The 13,280-nt window shown below is 52.6% G+C and overlaps 1 protein-coding gene across 1 annotated transcript in view; it reads right to left on the reverse strand.

The window, feature by feature from the left end:
• The window catches only part of LOC105484248 (CD9 molecule), a 38,581-nt gene extending 25,520 nt beyond the window's left edge, over positions 1–13,061 (reverse strand). The window contains exon 1 of the mRNA XM_071072328.1: positions 12,858–13,061. Within this exon, the coding sequence (XP_070928429.1) occupies positions 12,858–12,923 (66 nt within the window). The 5' untranslated portion in view covers positions 12,924–13,061. The remainder of the gene's footprint in view (positions 1–12,857) is intronic.
• Positions 13,062–13,280: the final 219 nt, after the last annotated feature.

Genomic DNA, 13,280 nt, shown 5'->3' on the forward strand with positions numbered 1-13,280 from the left:
TTCATTACACAGATAAGGAAAGTGAGGCTTAAGGAGAGTCACTAATTTGCTGTCTCCCCACGGGAATCGGCGTCTCTATCATGACAACTCCCTGCCTGCTCCTGGCCCACTCCCCGCAACCCCAGCAATGTCCCTGGGTCATAAATGGCCCCTGCTATTATATGTCGCTCTTTTACACCATAAGGGCAGGCTGGGGAGAGGGGTCCACCCACACACTTAAACCCAACATTTCATGACAAGCCAGGTCCCTGGGGAGGCCAACTTCTGCCTTCTGTGGCCATTTAGTGCTCTGGACACTTGGAAGATTACGGTCCCTACCCCACAACCCATACAATTCAACATAAAAAAAGTTGAACTTGTAAGATAAAGCTCAAAAAAGTGCCCATTTCCCTGGATTCCGTGAGCTACCTGCATTGTTGGTGTCCTAAGCGCATGCTTAGCCTGCCTACTGACTCTGTGGCCTCCCTTTCCAAGGGTGCTAATGCAGCTGGGGGGCTCCTGGGTGGAAGGGGGAAGGTGACCCTAGACAGTTACAGCCTGGGGGTGCCACCACCTTGCTATGCCTGGCTCAGTTGTGTGTAAATGTTCGAGCCTGGCCTCACGCTGGTACGGGGCATTACTTTATAGGAGAACATTCCCTATGGGAGCAACAGTAATGCAATGCATGAGAGTTTCCCCAGGGAGGAGGCTAGAATTACATTATAAGGCCCTGTTGCTCCTTCTGATTCTTAGTGGGCTGCTTTAGAGCCTGAAAGCTAGTTAGTATCATCCCTGTGAAAGATGAAGAAACAGACTCCGAGAGGTAGAGCGACTTGCCCATGGTCACAGAGCAGGCATGAGTGACCCAGCTGTCAGCACTCTCGCTCTGTTCCGTGCACAGCACATGCCATGCAGAGATCAGTTACTTGCTGGCCTGTCTCCTCCCTGATAGAAGGGAGACAGCTTGGTCCCCTCTCCAGGGTGTGGCAGAGGATGAGGAACTCCGTAAGCTTTTTCTCAGCATACCTTTCTGGAAATTAGGCAGCTACCTGGTCTGAACAAGTTCAAGAGTTGAGAAATCTTCCCTCTTTTCAAGGACAAAGTCAGCATCATTTAGAAATCTGGAGCCCTTCCTCTGCCCTGGAGAGGAGAAAAGCTTCAGCGAAGTGTGCTGGCGTTAGGATGTTGGGGCTGATTGGGAGGGAGGCCCCGGCCCAAGGTAACCTCTTTCTAAACAAGAAATCCCATTTCAAGTTTCCATTGCCTGCTTGCCAGACGCGTAGCATACGCTGGCCAGCCCATAAATCCCTTTTCCGCTGAAAGCAGGCATTCTGATCTTAACCAAAATCATCTGATGTGGGAGATTGTTTTGGATGTTTTGCTTTAAATTCCAGAATACCACACATTTGTTTTCCATTGTGTACGCCTCGCCGAGCTGTCTGGCGATGACTGCACACACACTTGCTGACACACTCTAGCCACTTGCAACAGCTTGCTCTCATTCCATCTGCAGAGTTGGCCACCATGTGCGTGCGTGGCCCTGAGTGGTGGGAGATGCTCCTTCCTTGACAGTTTTCAAGCCATGCCATGTGGTGCCTGGAGTGGCAGGGTGGGTTAAAAGCACTTTCGGCCCCGCTTGGTGGAACGGCCCTCCTTTTCCAACATGGGATCTTCCAAGCCCCAAGCCAGCAAGGGAGGCCAAGATCCCCAAACTCTTGTCTAACTTATCACCTGCCCTACCCCTCTGCCAGGAGCTCCTTCTTCATATGAGGTCATCTAATTACTAGCAGCAAACACTCAAATATTTGCTATCTATGTTCCACACCCCACCCTAAGTACTTCCCTGGAACTATTTAATTTTCACAATAGGCCCGCCAAGTAGGTAATATTATCTTCTATTTTTTAGATGAAAAAAACTGGGGCACAAAAGTTAAGCTCCTCAACTGAGATCACAGGGCAAGTAAGTGGCAGAGTTAGAACTTGAACCCAGAATGTAAGTGGCAGAGTTAGAACTTGAACCCACGATGGTCTGACTGCAGAGCCCACATTCTTAATTACTTTGCTAAGCTGTTTGTGTTTTTGATCCATTTCTTCTATTCTGAAGCCAGAATTTTTCCCTTTTGCCCATTCTCCCCCCTATTCATATCTAATCCCATTTCAAAGTGGTGTTTTCCATCTTTAAAGGCCCCAAGGGAGTCCATCTGCACAGGAAGGAAGGCAGCTTGCAGATGCCCGCCTCCTCCCCGATAGCAAGGCAGCTGCAGTGGCCACCTGGGCTGGAGGTGCCACCTACACCTGGCCTCACTCGGGGGCGGTGGGGGGAGTGGGCGCTCAACGAACAGAGTCTAAAAAAACAGCCGGTGCTTCCTCTCCCTGGCCTTTGGCCTGAGAGCTTCAGCCACACCCTTGGTTCTACTGGTCATATAGTCAGCGTGGACAGAGGCAGCGCTCTGGGAAAGGATTCTCCAGGGCAACTCACACACCCTCCTCTCCCGCTGGCTGCACTGTTGCAGCTGCCTATTGGCATTGTGTCCATAGACGGGGCCGCAGCCCGTTCAGTGGCCATGGTCCTTCCAAACCCCGTGGAAACAGCCCCAGAGTGGGACCCGGAGCCTCTGCCCTTCCCCAGAACCATCCTCAGCAAAGGGCAGAGGAACAAGATGACATCAGCACAGGCCTCTGTGTTATAGCCCTGAGCACGAGCTCTCAAGACACACCCCAGAGTCCTAGAGGAGAGTGACAGCTTCCCATGACAAAGAAGGCCAAAGTGTCCCTCTTCATCCTGGAAAAGAATCTCATTTCTATTTGAAATGAGCAGTCCCAGCTGGGCGCAGTGGCTCAGGCCTGTAATTCCAGCACTTTGGAAGGCCGAGGTGGGCATATCACCTGAGGTCAGCAGTTTGAGACCAGTCTGGTCAACGTGGCGAAACCCCATCTCTACTAAAAATACAAAAATTAACTAGGCATGGTGGTACATGCCTGTAATCCCAGCTACTCGAGAGATTGAGCCTGGAGAATCGCTTGAACCCAGGAGGCAGAGGTTGCAGTGAGCCGAGATTGTGCCACTGCACTCCATCCAGCCTGCGCAACAGAACGAGACTCCGTCTCAAAAAAAAAAAAAAAGAAAAGGAAAAAATTAGCAGTCTGGGTCTCTAAAGGGTTGTATGTCTTAGGGAGCCAGGGCTACACTTTGACTAGAGTGGAGGAAAGGAGAGTATGAAGATATTTTCTCAGGCTTGTAGACAGGAAGCTTTAAAACATCTGAGCTTAACAGTAATAAACTTAAATCCACAGCCCCACATCGCGAGAAAGAAGATGTTTACATTGCACCATGGAGAGCAGGAGGAATATGTCTTAGTGGGAAGGGCCTCCTGTCTCTAAGAATGGGGCTGCTGAGGGAGGTATGGATGACTCCCCACCCGGAAAACATCCAATGGAGTTGGGCATGAATCTGGGGTGTGTATGCACACTAGTGCACCACAACTGCTCACCTAGAAGGGAAGACGTGACGTGGATTCAAACACCAGACTTCTATTGACTTGAAAAGCTACGATGAGCCTGGTGTGGTGGCTCACAAAGTCCTGTAATCCCAGCACTTTGGGAGGCAGAGGTGGGTGGATCACCTGAGGTGAGGAGTTCGAGACCAGCCTGGCCAACATGGTGAAACCCTGTCTCTACTAAAAATACAAAAATTAGCCGGGCATGGTGGTTCATGCCTGTAGTCCCAGCTACTCGGGAGGCTGAGGCAGGAGAATCACTTGAACCTGGGAGGCGGAGGTTGCAGTGAGCCAAGATCACGCCACTGCACTCCAGCCTGGATGACAGAGCAAGGCTCTGTCTCAAAACAAACAAACAAACGACAAAAAAAGCAAGGATGAGTTCACAAATACTATGATTTTGCTGATCTTTTCATCTAGAGTTTTAATAAATCAGTACACTATATTATTATACTATAGACTCAATCAACTTAGATTTAAAATAAATTAAACTACACACCTGTAATCCCAGCACTTTGGGAGGCCGAGGCGGGCGGATCACCTGAGGTCAGGAGTTCGAGACCAGCCTGATCAACATGGAGAAACCCTGTCTCTACCAAAAATACAAAAGTAGCTAGGTGTGGTGGTGGGCACCTGTAATCCCAGCTACTCAGGAGGCTGAGGCAGGAGAATTGCTTGAACCCAGGAGGCGGAGGTTGTGGTGAGCTGAGATGGCGCCATTACACTCCAGCCTGGGTGACAAGAGCGAACTCCATCTCAAAAAACAAAACAGGCTGGGTGCGGTGACTCATGCCTGTAATCCCAGCACTTTGGGAGGCCTAGGCAGGCGGATCATGAGGTCAGGAGATCAAGACCATCCTGGCTAACACGGTGAAACCCCGTCTCTACTAAAAACACAAAAAACTAGCTGGGCGCGGTGGCAGGCGCCTGTAGTCCCAGCTACTCGGGAGGCTGAGGCAGGAGAATGGCGTGAACCCGGGAGGCGGAGCTTGCAGTGAGCCGAGATTGCGCCACTGCACTCCAGCCTGCGTGACAGAGAGAAACTACATCTCAAAAAACAAACAAACAAACAAACAAAAAAACCCTAAAATCTTAGAATAGGTTTTGAATTAATAAATTCATAATTAATAAAACTGCCTTATTATGGTATTTTTAGCCTCGGTCAAGGATCTTCTCCTATGCCCATGTGTTGTGTTGTTTCTGCACTTGGATAGTAACACACAGCTCAGACTAGGAGTGTCAGCAAGGGACTGGCACCTGAAGCTGTGAAGCTCGGTTCCGAGGTGGGGGCTTGGCAGGAGCCACCAGCTGCTTAGTCTGCCCAGCGGTGTTCACTGGAAACTTGGATGTGCATTGGGTAAGCTCTGAAGGGTTTCTTTTCTTTTCTTTCTTCTTTTTTTTTTTTGAGATGGAATTTCGCTCTTGTCACCCAGGTTGGAGTGCAGTGGCACAATCTCAACTCACCGCAACCTCCACCTCCTGGGTTCAAGCGATTCTCCTGCCTCAGCCTCCCCAGTAGCTGGAACTATAGGCGCACGCCCCCACGCCTGGCTAATTTTGTATTTTTAGTAGAGACAGGGTTTCTCCATGTTGGCCAGGCTGGTCTCAAACTCCAGACCTCAGGTGATCCACCTGCCGCGGCCTCCCAAAGTGTTGGGATTACAGGCGTGAGCCACGGCGCCTGGCCTGAAGGGTTACTTCTCTAACAGAGCTCACAAGAGCCACCATTTCTTCCCGCGGGCACAATGCCTGGCAAAAGGATTGAACAGGAAGGGCCCTGAAGACCCTGGTTTCTGATTTTTCTCCAAGTCAGTAGTCCCCAAACTCCTCTCCACAGGGACCTTCTCTGGAATCACATTAATCCGGGCCCTTTTCCAAGTCAGACTGCTTTGCCTTTCCCAGTTACTCAACCAGGCTGCTTCTCAACTCCTCGGGAGTCTAGCTCCCCAGTTGATCCCTCCTGAGACATGCCTCCTTTCTTAAAGTCCTCAGAAGACAAGCCTTTCCATCTGCACTCGGAGGGAAGGAGAAGAGAGACGGACCGCCACGCTTCCTGAACAAAGACGAAGCACCAAGCTATGGGAAAAGCTAAGCGAAGAGGCCTAACCTGGCTGGAAGATCATAAAGTTGCATTTTTTGTGTGGACTGGAAACACAGAGCACTCATTAAACTAACCGAGAGTGAAAACCACTCCTTGGGCAATGATTAAGCTGAGAGTCAGAGGGATGGGTGGGAGGCCAGTTGTCCCATCTGAGCTGCACTGGATTACCAGGGAATTTAGGGTTTCTCATGCCTTCCACAAAGTCCCCTGTTATGCCCCCATTGCAGCCCCCAGGAAACGGTGAGGCAACCTGCCTCTTATGGCCGAAATACGGGACTCAGGACAGAGCAGGGGTTGTCTGGAAACTGAGGGAGAAAAACCAATACGGAGAGTTTATAGCGTGAGTTCAGGCTGGGCGTGGTGGTTCACATTTATGATCCCAGTGCTTTGGGAGTCCGAGGCTGAAGGGCTGCTTGAGACCAGGAGTTCAAGACCAGCTTGGGCGACAGAGAGAGACCCTCTCTCTACAAAAAAATTAGCCGGGTATAGTGGTGTGTACTGTAGCCCCAGCTACTTGAGAGGCTGAGGCCGGGATTGTGTAAAGCCCAGGAGTTTGAGGCTGCAGTGAGCTATGATGGTGCCACTATACTCTGGCCTGGGCAACAGAGAAAAAGAATTAAAAAAAAAAAAAAAAGATGTCTGTGGGCCTCCAGAAACAAACATAACATTTTTCTGGAGGCAGGTCGTACAGATTCCAAGGAATTCCCTAAAAAGGAATCTCCCTAAAAAGGTTAAGATGTACTAGTCTAGGATGACAGGATATAGTATTTAAAAACTATCCACAACTAAGTATTTTTGGAGGGGTGGGGGGAAGGAAATTACCAGATAGATATAATTATTATAAAATTATCTCAAAAAAAATTATCTCATCTGGGGACAGGATGTTGCTTTCCACGGCTGCATGCCATCGCTTGATGGAAAATGAGAATGTTCCTGGACCAGCATGACTTTTTCTGTGGAATAAAACAGGCAAGTAATCTGCAGTCAGGCCTTAAAACATAAATTTAAGAAATGTAGGCCAGGCACAGTGGCTCATTCCTGTAATCCTAGCATTTTGGGAGGCCAAGGCGGGTGGATCGCTTGAGCCTAGGAGTTTGAGACCAGCCTGGGCAACATAGTGAGATCCTGTGTCTACAAAAAAATTAAAAAGTTAGGTGGGTGTGGTGGCACATTCCTGTAGTCCCAGCTACTCAGGAGCTCAGAAGGCTGAGGTGTGAGGATCGCCTGAGCTGGGAGGTTGAGGTTGCAGTGAACCATGACTGTTAACACTGCACTCCAGCCCGGGTGACAGAGTGAGAACTGTCTCCCAAAAAAAAAAAAAAAAAAAAAAAAAGAAAGAAAGAAATGTAGAAAGACCAGCCCCCGATCCCCAGCCCCCCCCACCCACTTTTTTCGTCTTCTGAATTTTCTTCCTAGTTGCAAAGGATTTTTCCCGCTCTCTGAGGCCAAGGGTCTGACGAGCTCTCACCCAGATTTTCAGACTCTTAACAACGAAGTTGTTGCTCTTCTGTATGTACGGGGAAAGCCTGTTTCTGCAAGGCTTTGGCTGAAAAGACCTGTGGTAGATGCAAATAAAGTCCCGCTGACCCCAACCTGGGGGAGGGAGCAACACAGAACATAAACATGCAGCTTCCTCAAACTTCTCCACTCTCCTTTCCCCAGCTCCACACACACAGGTCTGTCTAGAACATGCTGCCAGTAGGACCACAGAAGCTGTGGCTGGGGTGACCTCAGGCCCCCTACCCTCACAGCCAGGCTCACCCAGGTGAGAACCACACCCAGGCAAGAACCATCAATGTTCGTGTTCTTTGTTTTTGTTTTTGTTTTTTTTTTTTTGAGACGGAGTCTCGCTTTGTCGCCCAGGCTGGAGTGCAGTGGCCGGATCTCAGCTCACTGCAAGCTCCGCCTCCTGGGTTCACGCCATTCTCCTGCCTCAGCCTCCCGAGTAGCTGGGACTACAGGCGCCCGCCACCTCGCCCGGCTAGTTTTTTGTATTTTTTAGTAGAGATGGGGTTTCACCGTGTTAGCCAGGATGGTCTCGATCTCCTGACCTCGTGATCCGCCCGCCTCGGCCTCCCAAAGTGCTGGGATTACAGGCTTGAGCCACCGCGCCCGGCCAATGTTCGTGTTCTTTAGAAGAAAAGGCGCTTTTGTAAATCCAACGTATTATTAAGTTCCAAACCCAACCCTGCAACCAAGTCCAAAAGCTACGCCTCCTTATAAAATTGAACAGAACGGGAAAACAAAAACAAACAAACAAAAAAAGCAGACAAAACAAACACAGGACCCGTGTGTGTAAGGGGTGAGAAGGCTGATCTGCGAGCCCAGCAGCCGCAGAGAGCTCATCTCGAGTCAGTACTGGCAGGGCCCTGGGGAGCGCCGCTTATCAAAGCACTCCCAAATTCAGGCCGGAGCCAGCAGCTGCTTCCTCCGAACACAATAGAGCAGGGTCTGGAATAGTGCTGTGGGCCACGTTGAAAAGAAAGGGGTAGAAACCGTGAGTGTGAGCATGTGCAGAGGAATCCTTACCACCATCAAAAGATCGGGTCTTTGTTGTTCACACTCATTGTGGGTGCAGGGGAGAGACCATCAAAATTCTGGGCAAAGGATGCAGACACCTGGCCTCAGCTCACCTCTCCCCAAGCCTGCCAGCTTCGCCCCAGCGCAGGCTGTCTGGGCACTGGAGGTGGGAGCCATTTTATGCAACAGTCCCAGCAACTTGCTTCTGGGGGAAAAGGCAGACCGTGGGGAGGGGCTTTTGCCGCTGCCACCCAACTTGTCCAAGCCCTGCCCAGATCCAGAATCCTGATCCTGAGGGTTTCTCTGACATGCGATTTTATTTTCAGAAGCGGGGCTCCCCCCGTAGCCAAATGAGCAGTAGCAACCCATGAAATGGAGTCGGGGTTTTGATGTACAGGACAAAAGCTGGCGCTGATACAGGAAGAGGCAGGGAGGCCGGTGTGTGGATGGCGAGGGTCCTCCTGGCCACACTTGCGGTTTAGACTTCCACACTAGAGAACTGCTCCCACCCTCCCCAGGGCCCCAATCCACTCTCCACTAGTGAGTAACAAGAGCTACCATTGGAAGACGCGTCTAGTGCAATCTACTATGCTAAGTGCGCTACACACGTTCCCCATTTAACTCTCACAGCAACCCTGTGGGGTGGTCACCAGTCCCATTTGGTGATGAGACACGTAACCCAGGATTGGTGCTTTGACCACTAGGCTAAGTACTAACGTATATGGGCAATGAACACAGAACTCCCTCAGAGAGAGACCCCAGCCAGGGTGAGGAGAGGGAACTGAGCGGTAACAGGAAAGAGAAGCAACAGCTGGGCTCTTGCTCCAGAGGTAAAGGCCAAGAAAAGCTGAATTTTGAGGACAAGCCTTGGTATCCATCTCCCATTTCCAATTCATGACTTGTATTTTGTTTATTATGTTATTATTTATAGATTTAGGGGACACGAATGTAGTATTGTTACATAGTGGTGAAGTCTGGGCTTTTAGTGTGACCATCACCAACATAGCATGCATTGTACCCAACACTGGTTCCTATTTTGGGTGTGTGGGAAAGTCCTATTGCTGCATGTGGTGTGGGGAGGGGCGCTGGGTTCACAGACTGAGCCTGAAAGGACCTTTTGAGACCATCTGTTCCAAGCCATTGTTTTACAGATGAGGAAACTGAGGCTGAGAGCACAGAAGTGACCAGCCCAAAGTTTCAAAGTGAGTTGAGGACAGAGCTGGACTCACATCCAGGTCTCTGAATTCCCAGTTTAGGTCTCTGTGTTTCGCACTAGCCTCCACTAGGTCCAGGGGATACGGTGTCTTGGAAAGAGAGCCCCCAGCCCCGCACTGCTATTTCCATTAGGGAGTGAGGGGTGAGAGACAGTAAGCAAAGGGGCTGAGGGAGGTGGGGAGGGGACTGGGCTCTCTCAGTACAGCCAAACCTTTCCCTCTTCTGCCCTAAGGAGTTCCTCCCCTTGTCTGACCAGAAAGAGGGCAGACATGCGAGTGTTAGACTGGACTGGCCCTAACCCTGGCTCCCATTTCAGCTGGAGATAAACACTTGCATTGTCTACCGCATGGACATCAGCAAGACGTTTTCCCTCTCAACTGGTTTTTGGGGGGTGGGCGGGGGGGCAGGGAGGTCTGAAGGAAACGTAGAAACCACCAAAATAGAGCCAGGAGGGCTGGTTCTGGAGGCGCTGGAAGAACAAACTGATGTGCTGGTTGGCTGTGGCCACCAGACCTGGGGAGGCCAGGCTGTGCAGAATGGGCCATCAGGCAGTGATCCACGGGGATGAGATCAGGCCAGGGAAGAGGCACAGCCCCCCAAGAACCATCCTACTCCACGGAGGCTGGCCTCTCTCTGGATGCCTGCTGGACACCCCCTCTCCGCATCCTCTGTGTGAAGCACTGCTGGCCACTGGCCTCACAATTCCTGCTTTCCAAGGCCCACATCAGGTTCCAAATGCCAAGTTTATAAATGTCTGGTCTCAAGAGAGAAACGGATGTGGTGACAACATAATCACCCAAGCAGTTCCCTTGGGTTACAGTTTTCCTTAAGAGAGTTTTGGGAGCTTCATTCCACCCTTCTCCCGTTCCTGCTCAGCAGCCAAACCCAGTTGGGTGAAGTAACCTAGTTCTGAGACCACCCTGCCCCGTCATCTTGGATAAGTCACCTAACCTCCCTGGGAAATAGTTTCCTGATCGTCAGTATAGTGGGGACAATGCGTCCTGCTCTTGGCTACATCATGGGGCTAGAACAAGAAAGGCTCTAAAGACTAAGACTCTGCACAAGTGGACCGACCACAGTCTTCCTTTCCATTACATCATCTCCTAGGGATGAGGGCTTCATCTCCATAGGGACCCAGATACCAGACAAATGAGCAGTAATTCAGGAAAGCATAGCTACTGCCCACCTTCCTGCTTCTGATGAAGATGGAAGAGGACAGAAGTAAGGGCCCCAGGAGTTGTAATACTGGCTCTGTCTCTGTGATCCTGGGTAAATCACCCCATCTCTCTTCCTCTGCTGCCTCACTATGGATAAGAGGGCTGGAATGTACGATCTTCAAGTCATTCCAAACATTTCCAGTGCGAGTGATTTCTGTTTCAGACTACATAGCTCATCAGCTGCACCTAGGCCGGGGCCAGGGGTAGGGGGCTCTGAATACGAGCGGGGTGGCAGGCTGAGGACAGTACGGACAGATTGCAGGCCAGCAGGCCACAGACAGAGTAGATACTACTGGCCGTGGGAGCCTCGCATCAGCTTCCTGCATATGCCATGGGGCAGATGGGGGTAGGGAGGCACACGGTGGCCGTCTGTGTTTCCCTGCAGTCCCAAACCTGGATGCAGTCTAAGCAGACAGCTGGGGACGAACCAACACAGGCAGGGAGAGACTGTACCTGGGAGGGGAGAGGAAAACTCCCAAAGGTCAAGGGTGGGTGAGGCCAGCTGCCTTCCCACATACTTTTCTGCTGCCAGGGATTGGTGAAAGGAAGAAGCTAAGCGTGGCAGCTGGCTGGTTGCTGGGGTGGGTAGCAACACAGGAGGAGAGGGGTGCCCACGGCCGGCAGGGTCTTCTTAAAGCAAGTCAAGGGTTGGGCAGGAGCACACCTACATGTTGTCCTCACTAGGGCGTGTGTTATGGTGACTGATGCACTAGGGGAGGTCAATCTCTACAAACTGGAAAATCTGTTCGACCACCCCTTCAGCTCTGGGGAGGAGTAAATCTTAGGAGATTTCCCTAAGGAGGCTTGTGGGGACCTCAGTGACCAGGGGAATAAGTACACTTTCTTTTTTTTTCTTTTTGAGACCGGGCTCACTGTGTCACCCAGGCTAAGTACAGTGGTGCAATCATGACTCACTGTAGCCTTGACTTCCCAGGTTCAAGTGATCCTCTCATCTCAGCCTCCTGAGTAGCTGGGACCACAGATGCATGCCAACACGCCCAGCTAATTGTTTATTTTTTGTAGAGATGGGGTCTAATGCACTATGTTACTCAGGCTGGTCTTGAACCTGGATGAAAGCAATCCTCCTGCCTCAGCCTCCCAAAGTGCTGGGATTACAGGCATGAGCCACTGTGCCTGGCCAAGTGCACTTTTTCTGTTACAAGACTCTGGTGGCATGCACCTGTTTCTACATCCATCTTGAGAGTGGCACACAGACTATCTTCCTGCCTGCAGAGGGGCAAGTATTGTCATGAGTGTGTAGGGAATGTGGCTACAGAAACAAGGACACAAAGGTTTCCTATTCCTTGCTTCTGTCACCTCTCTGTCTTCCCATTTGTAGAGGCTGAGTGGCCTGCAGTGGGTGTCCCTGGAGCTCCTGGCCTCGTTGGCCTCTCCGGATGAACGTCCGCTCTGCGCCCTGCCTGGCCTTGGGTGGGCCGCCTGGGCTGGCGGGGAGGGGAGGGGGCAAGGCCAAGGCTGTCCTGGGCGGGCAGCTGGCTGGCACCTGATGTCTCCCGGAAATGCACACACAGGACTCATCCCACTAGAGGCGCAGATAGGTATCTGCCCTCTCCTCTCCTCTCCCCAGCTCCCAGAGTTCTCTCCAGTGAAGATACTTATCAGCCTTGAAAGAAATCAAGACAAGCTAGTCTTTCAGTAGCTGCCAGGGAGTTTGGCGCTCTCACGGTGGTTCAGAATCAAAGTCTGAGGGAACCGGGACCTGCGAGGTTCCTCCTCAAGGGTGGAGGAGCCCCCGACTCTCAGGGACTGGGTGCCGGGGCCGGACCCGCAGCCAAGGCACCCCTTCCGCTCCTGTGTAAAAGTGAGAGCAGCTCTTGGCTGAGCTCTCGCCGTGCCCGCACCCTCCCTTCCTCGCGCCCCCTACTACCTGGGAGACCCCACCCAGTCACGAGCCGCACTGCTCACCACAGTCCTCCTTGGCCCTGGCCCAAAGAGGGGTGCTCCGCTTCTCCCTGCCTTCCCCTCTGGCACTTGGAGGGGCTTGGGCTGGGAGCAGACACACAGCCCAGCTCAAATCCTAGGCGAGGGAAAGGGCTCAGGACCCGCCCGCACGCCCCATCCCAGGAGGGCCCGGCTCCCCACGCCCGCTGGGCGGTGGTGAGCCCCCACCCGAATGCGCCCGTCGCGGCCGTCCCGCCCGGCTCTGGACCCGGCCTTGGAGCCAGCTGGCAGCCGCAGGGCCCCCTCTCTTCCCGCCCGGTGCCTGCCCGGTGCGGGCAGTGCCAGCTGCCAGCACCCGCGGCCAGTGTCCGGGGTCCGCGAACAGGTGGCCCCTGAGTGGAGCGTGCGGCAGTCGCGCTCACTCACCCAGAAGATGAAGTTAAATCCGAACAGCAGGTATTTGATGCACTTGGTGCCTCCTTTGACCGGCATGGTGAGGGCTAACCTAGCCTGGGTCGAACGGGTGCGGGACTGAGGGGCGCGCGCAGCTGGGACAGGCGGGACCCGGGCTGGACACAGATACAGGCAGCTGTGGGCTGGTCTCCGGCTGCACTTTTAAAAAGTGCCACTCCTTAGGGCGCGCGACCCGCTGCGGTGCGCATGTGCCGGGAAAAGCCGCCCCCAACTCCCCCGCCGGCCACGCCTCCCGCCCCTTCGGCCCCGCCCCGTCGGCCCCGCCCGGGCCGCACCCCGCCCCCTGCCCCCGCCCAGGTCCGGCGTGTCTCGGCCCCAGCTGCCAGTCGGAGCCCGACCCTCTCCCTGTTTCCCCGCCTAGTCGCCCTAACCCCC

The sequence above is a fragment of the Macaca nemestrina genome, chromosome 10, assembly GCF_043159975.1.
Source record: "Macaca nemestrina isolate mMacNem1 chromosome 10, mMacNem.hap1, whole genome shotgun sequence".
In the NCBI taxonomy this organism is placed as follows: domain Eukaryota; kingdom Metazoa; phylum Chordata; class Mammalia; order Primates; family Cercopithecidae; genus Macaca; species Macaca nemestrina.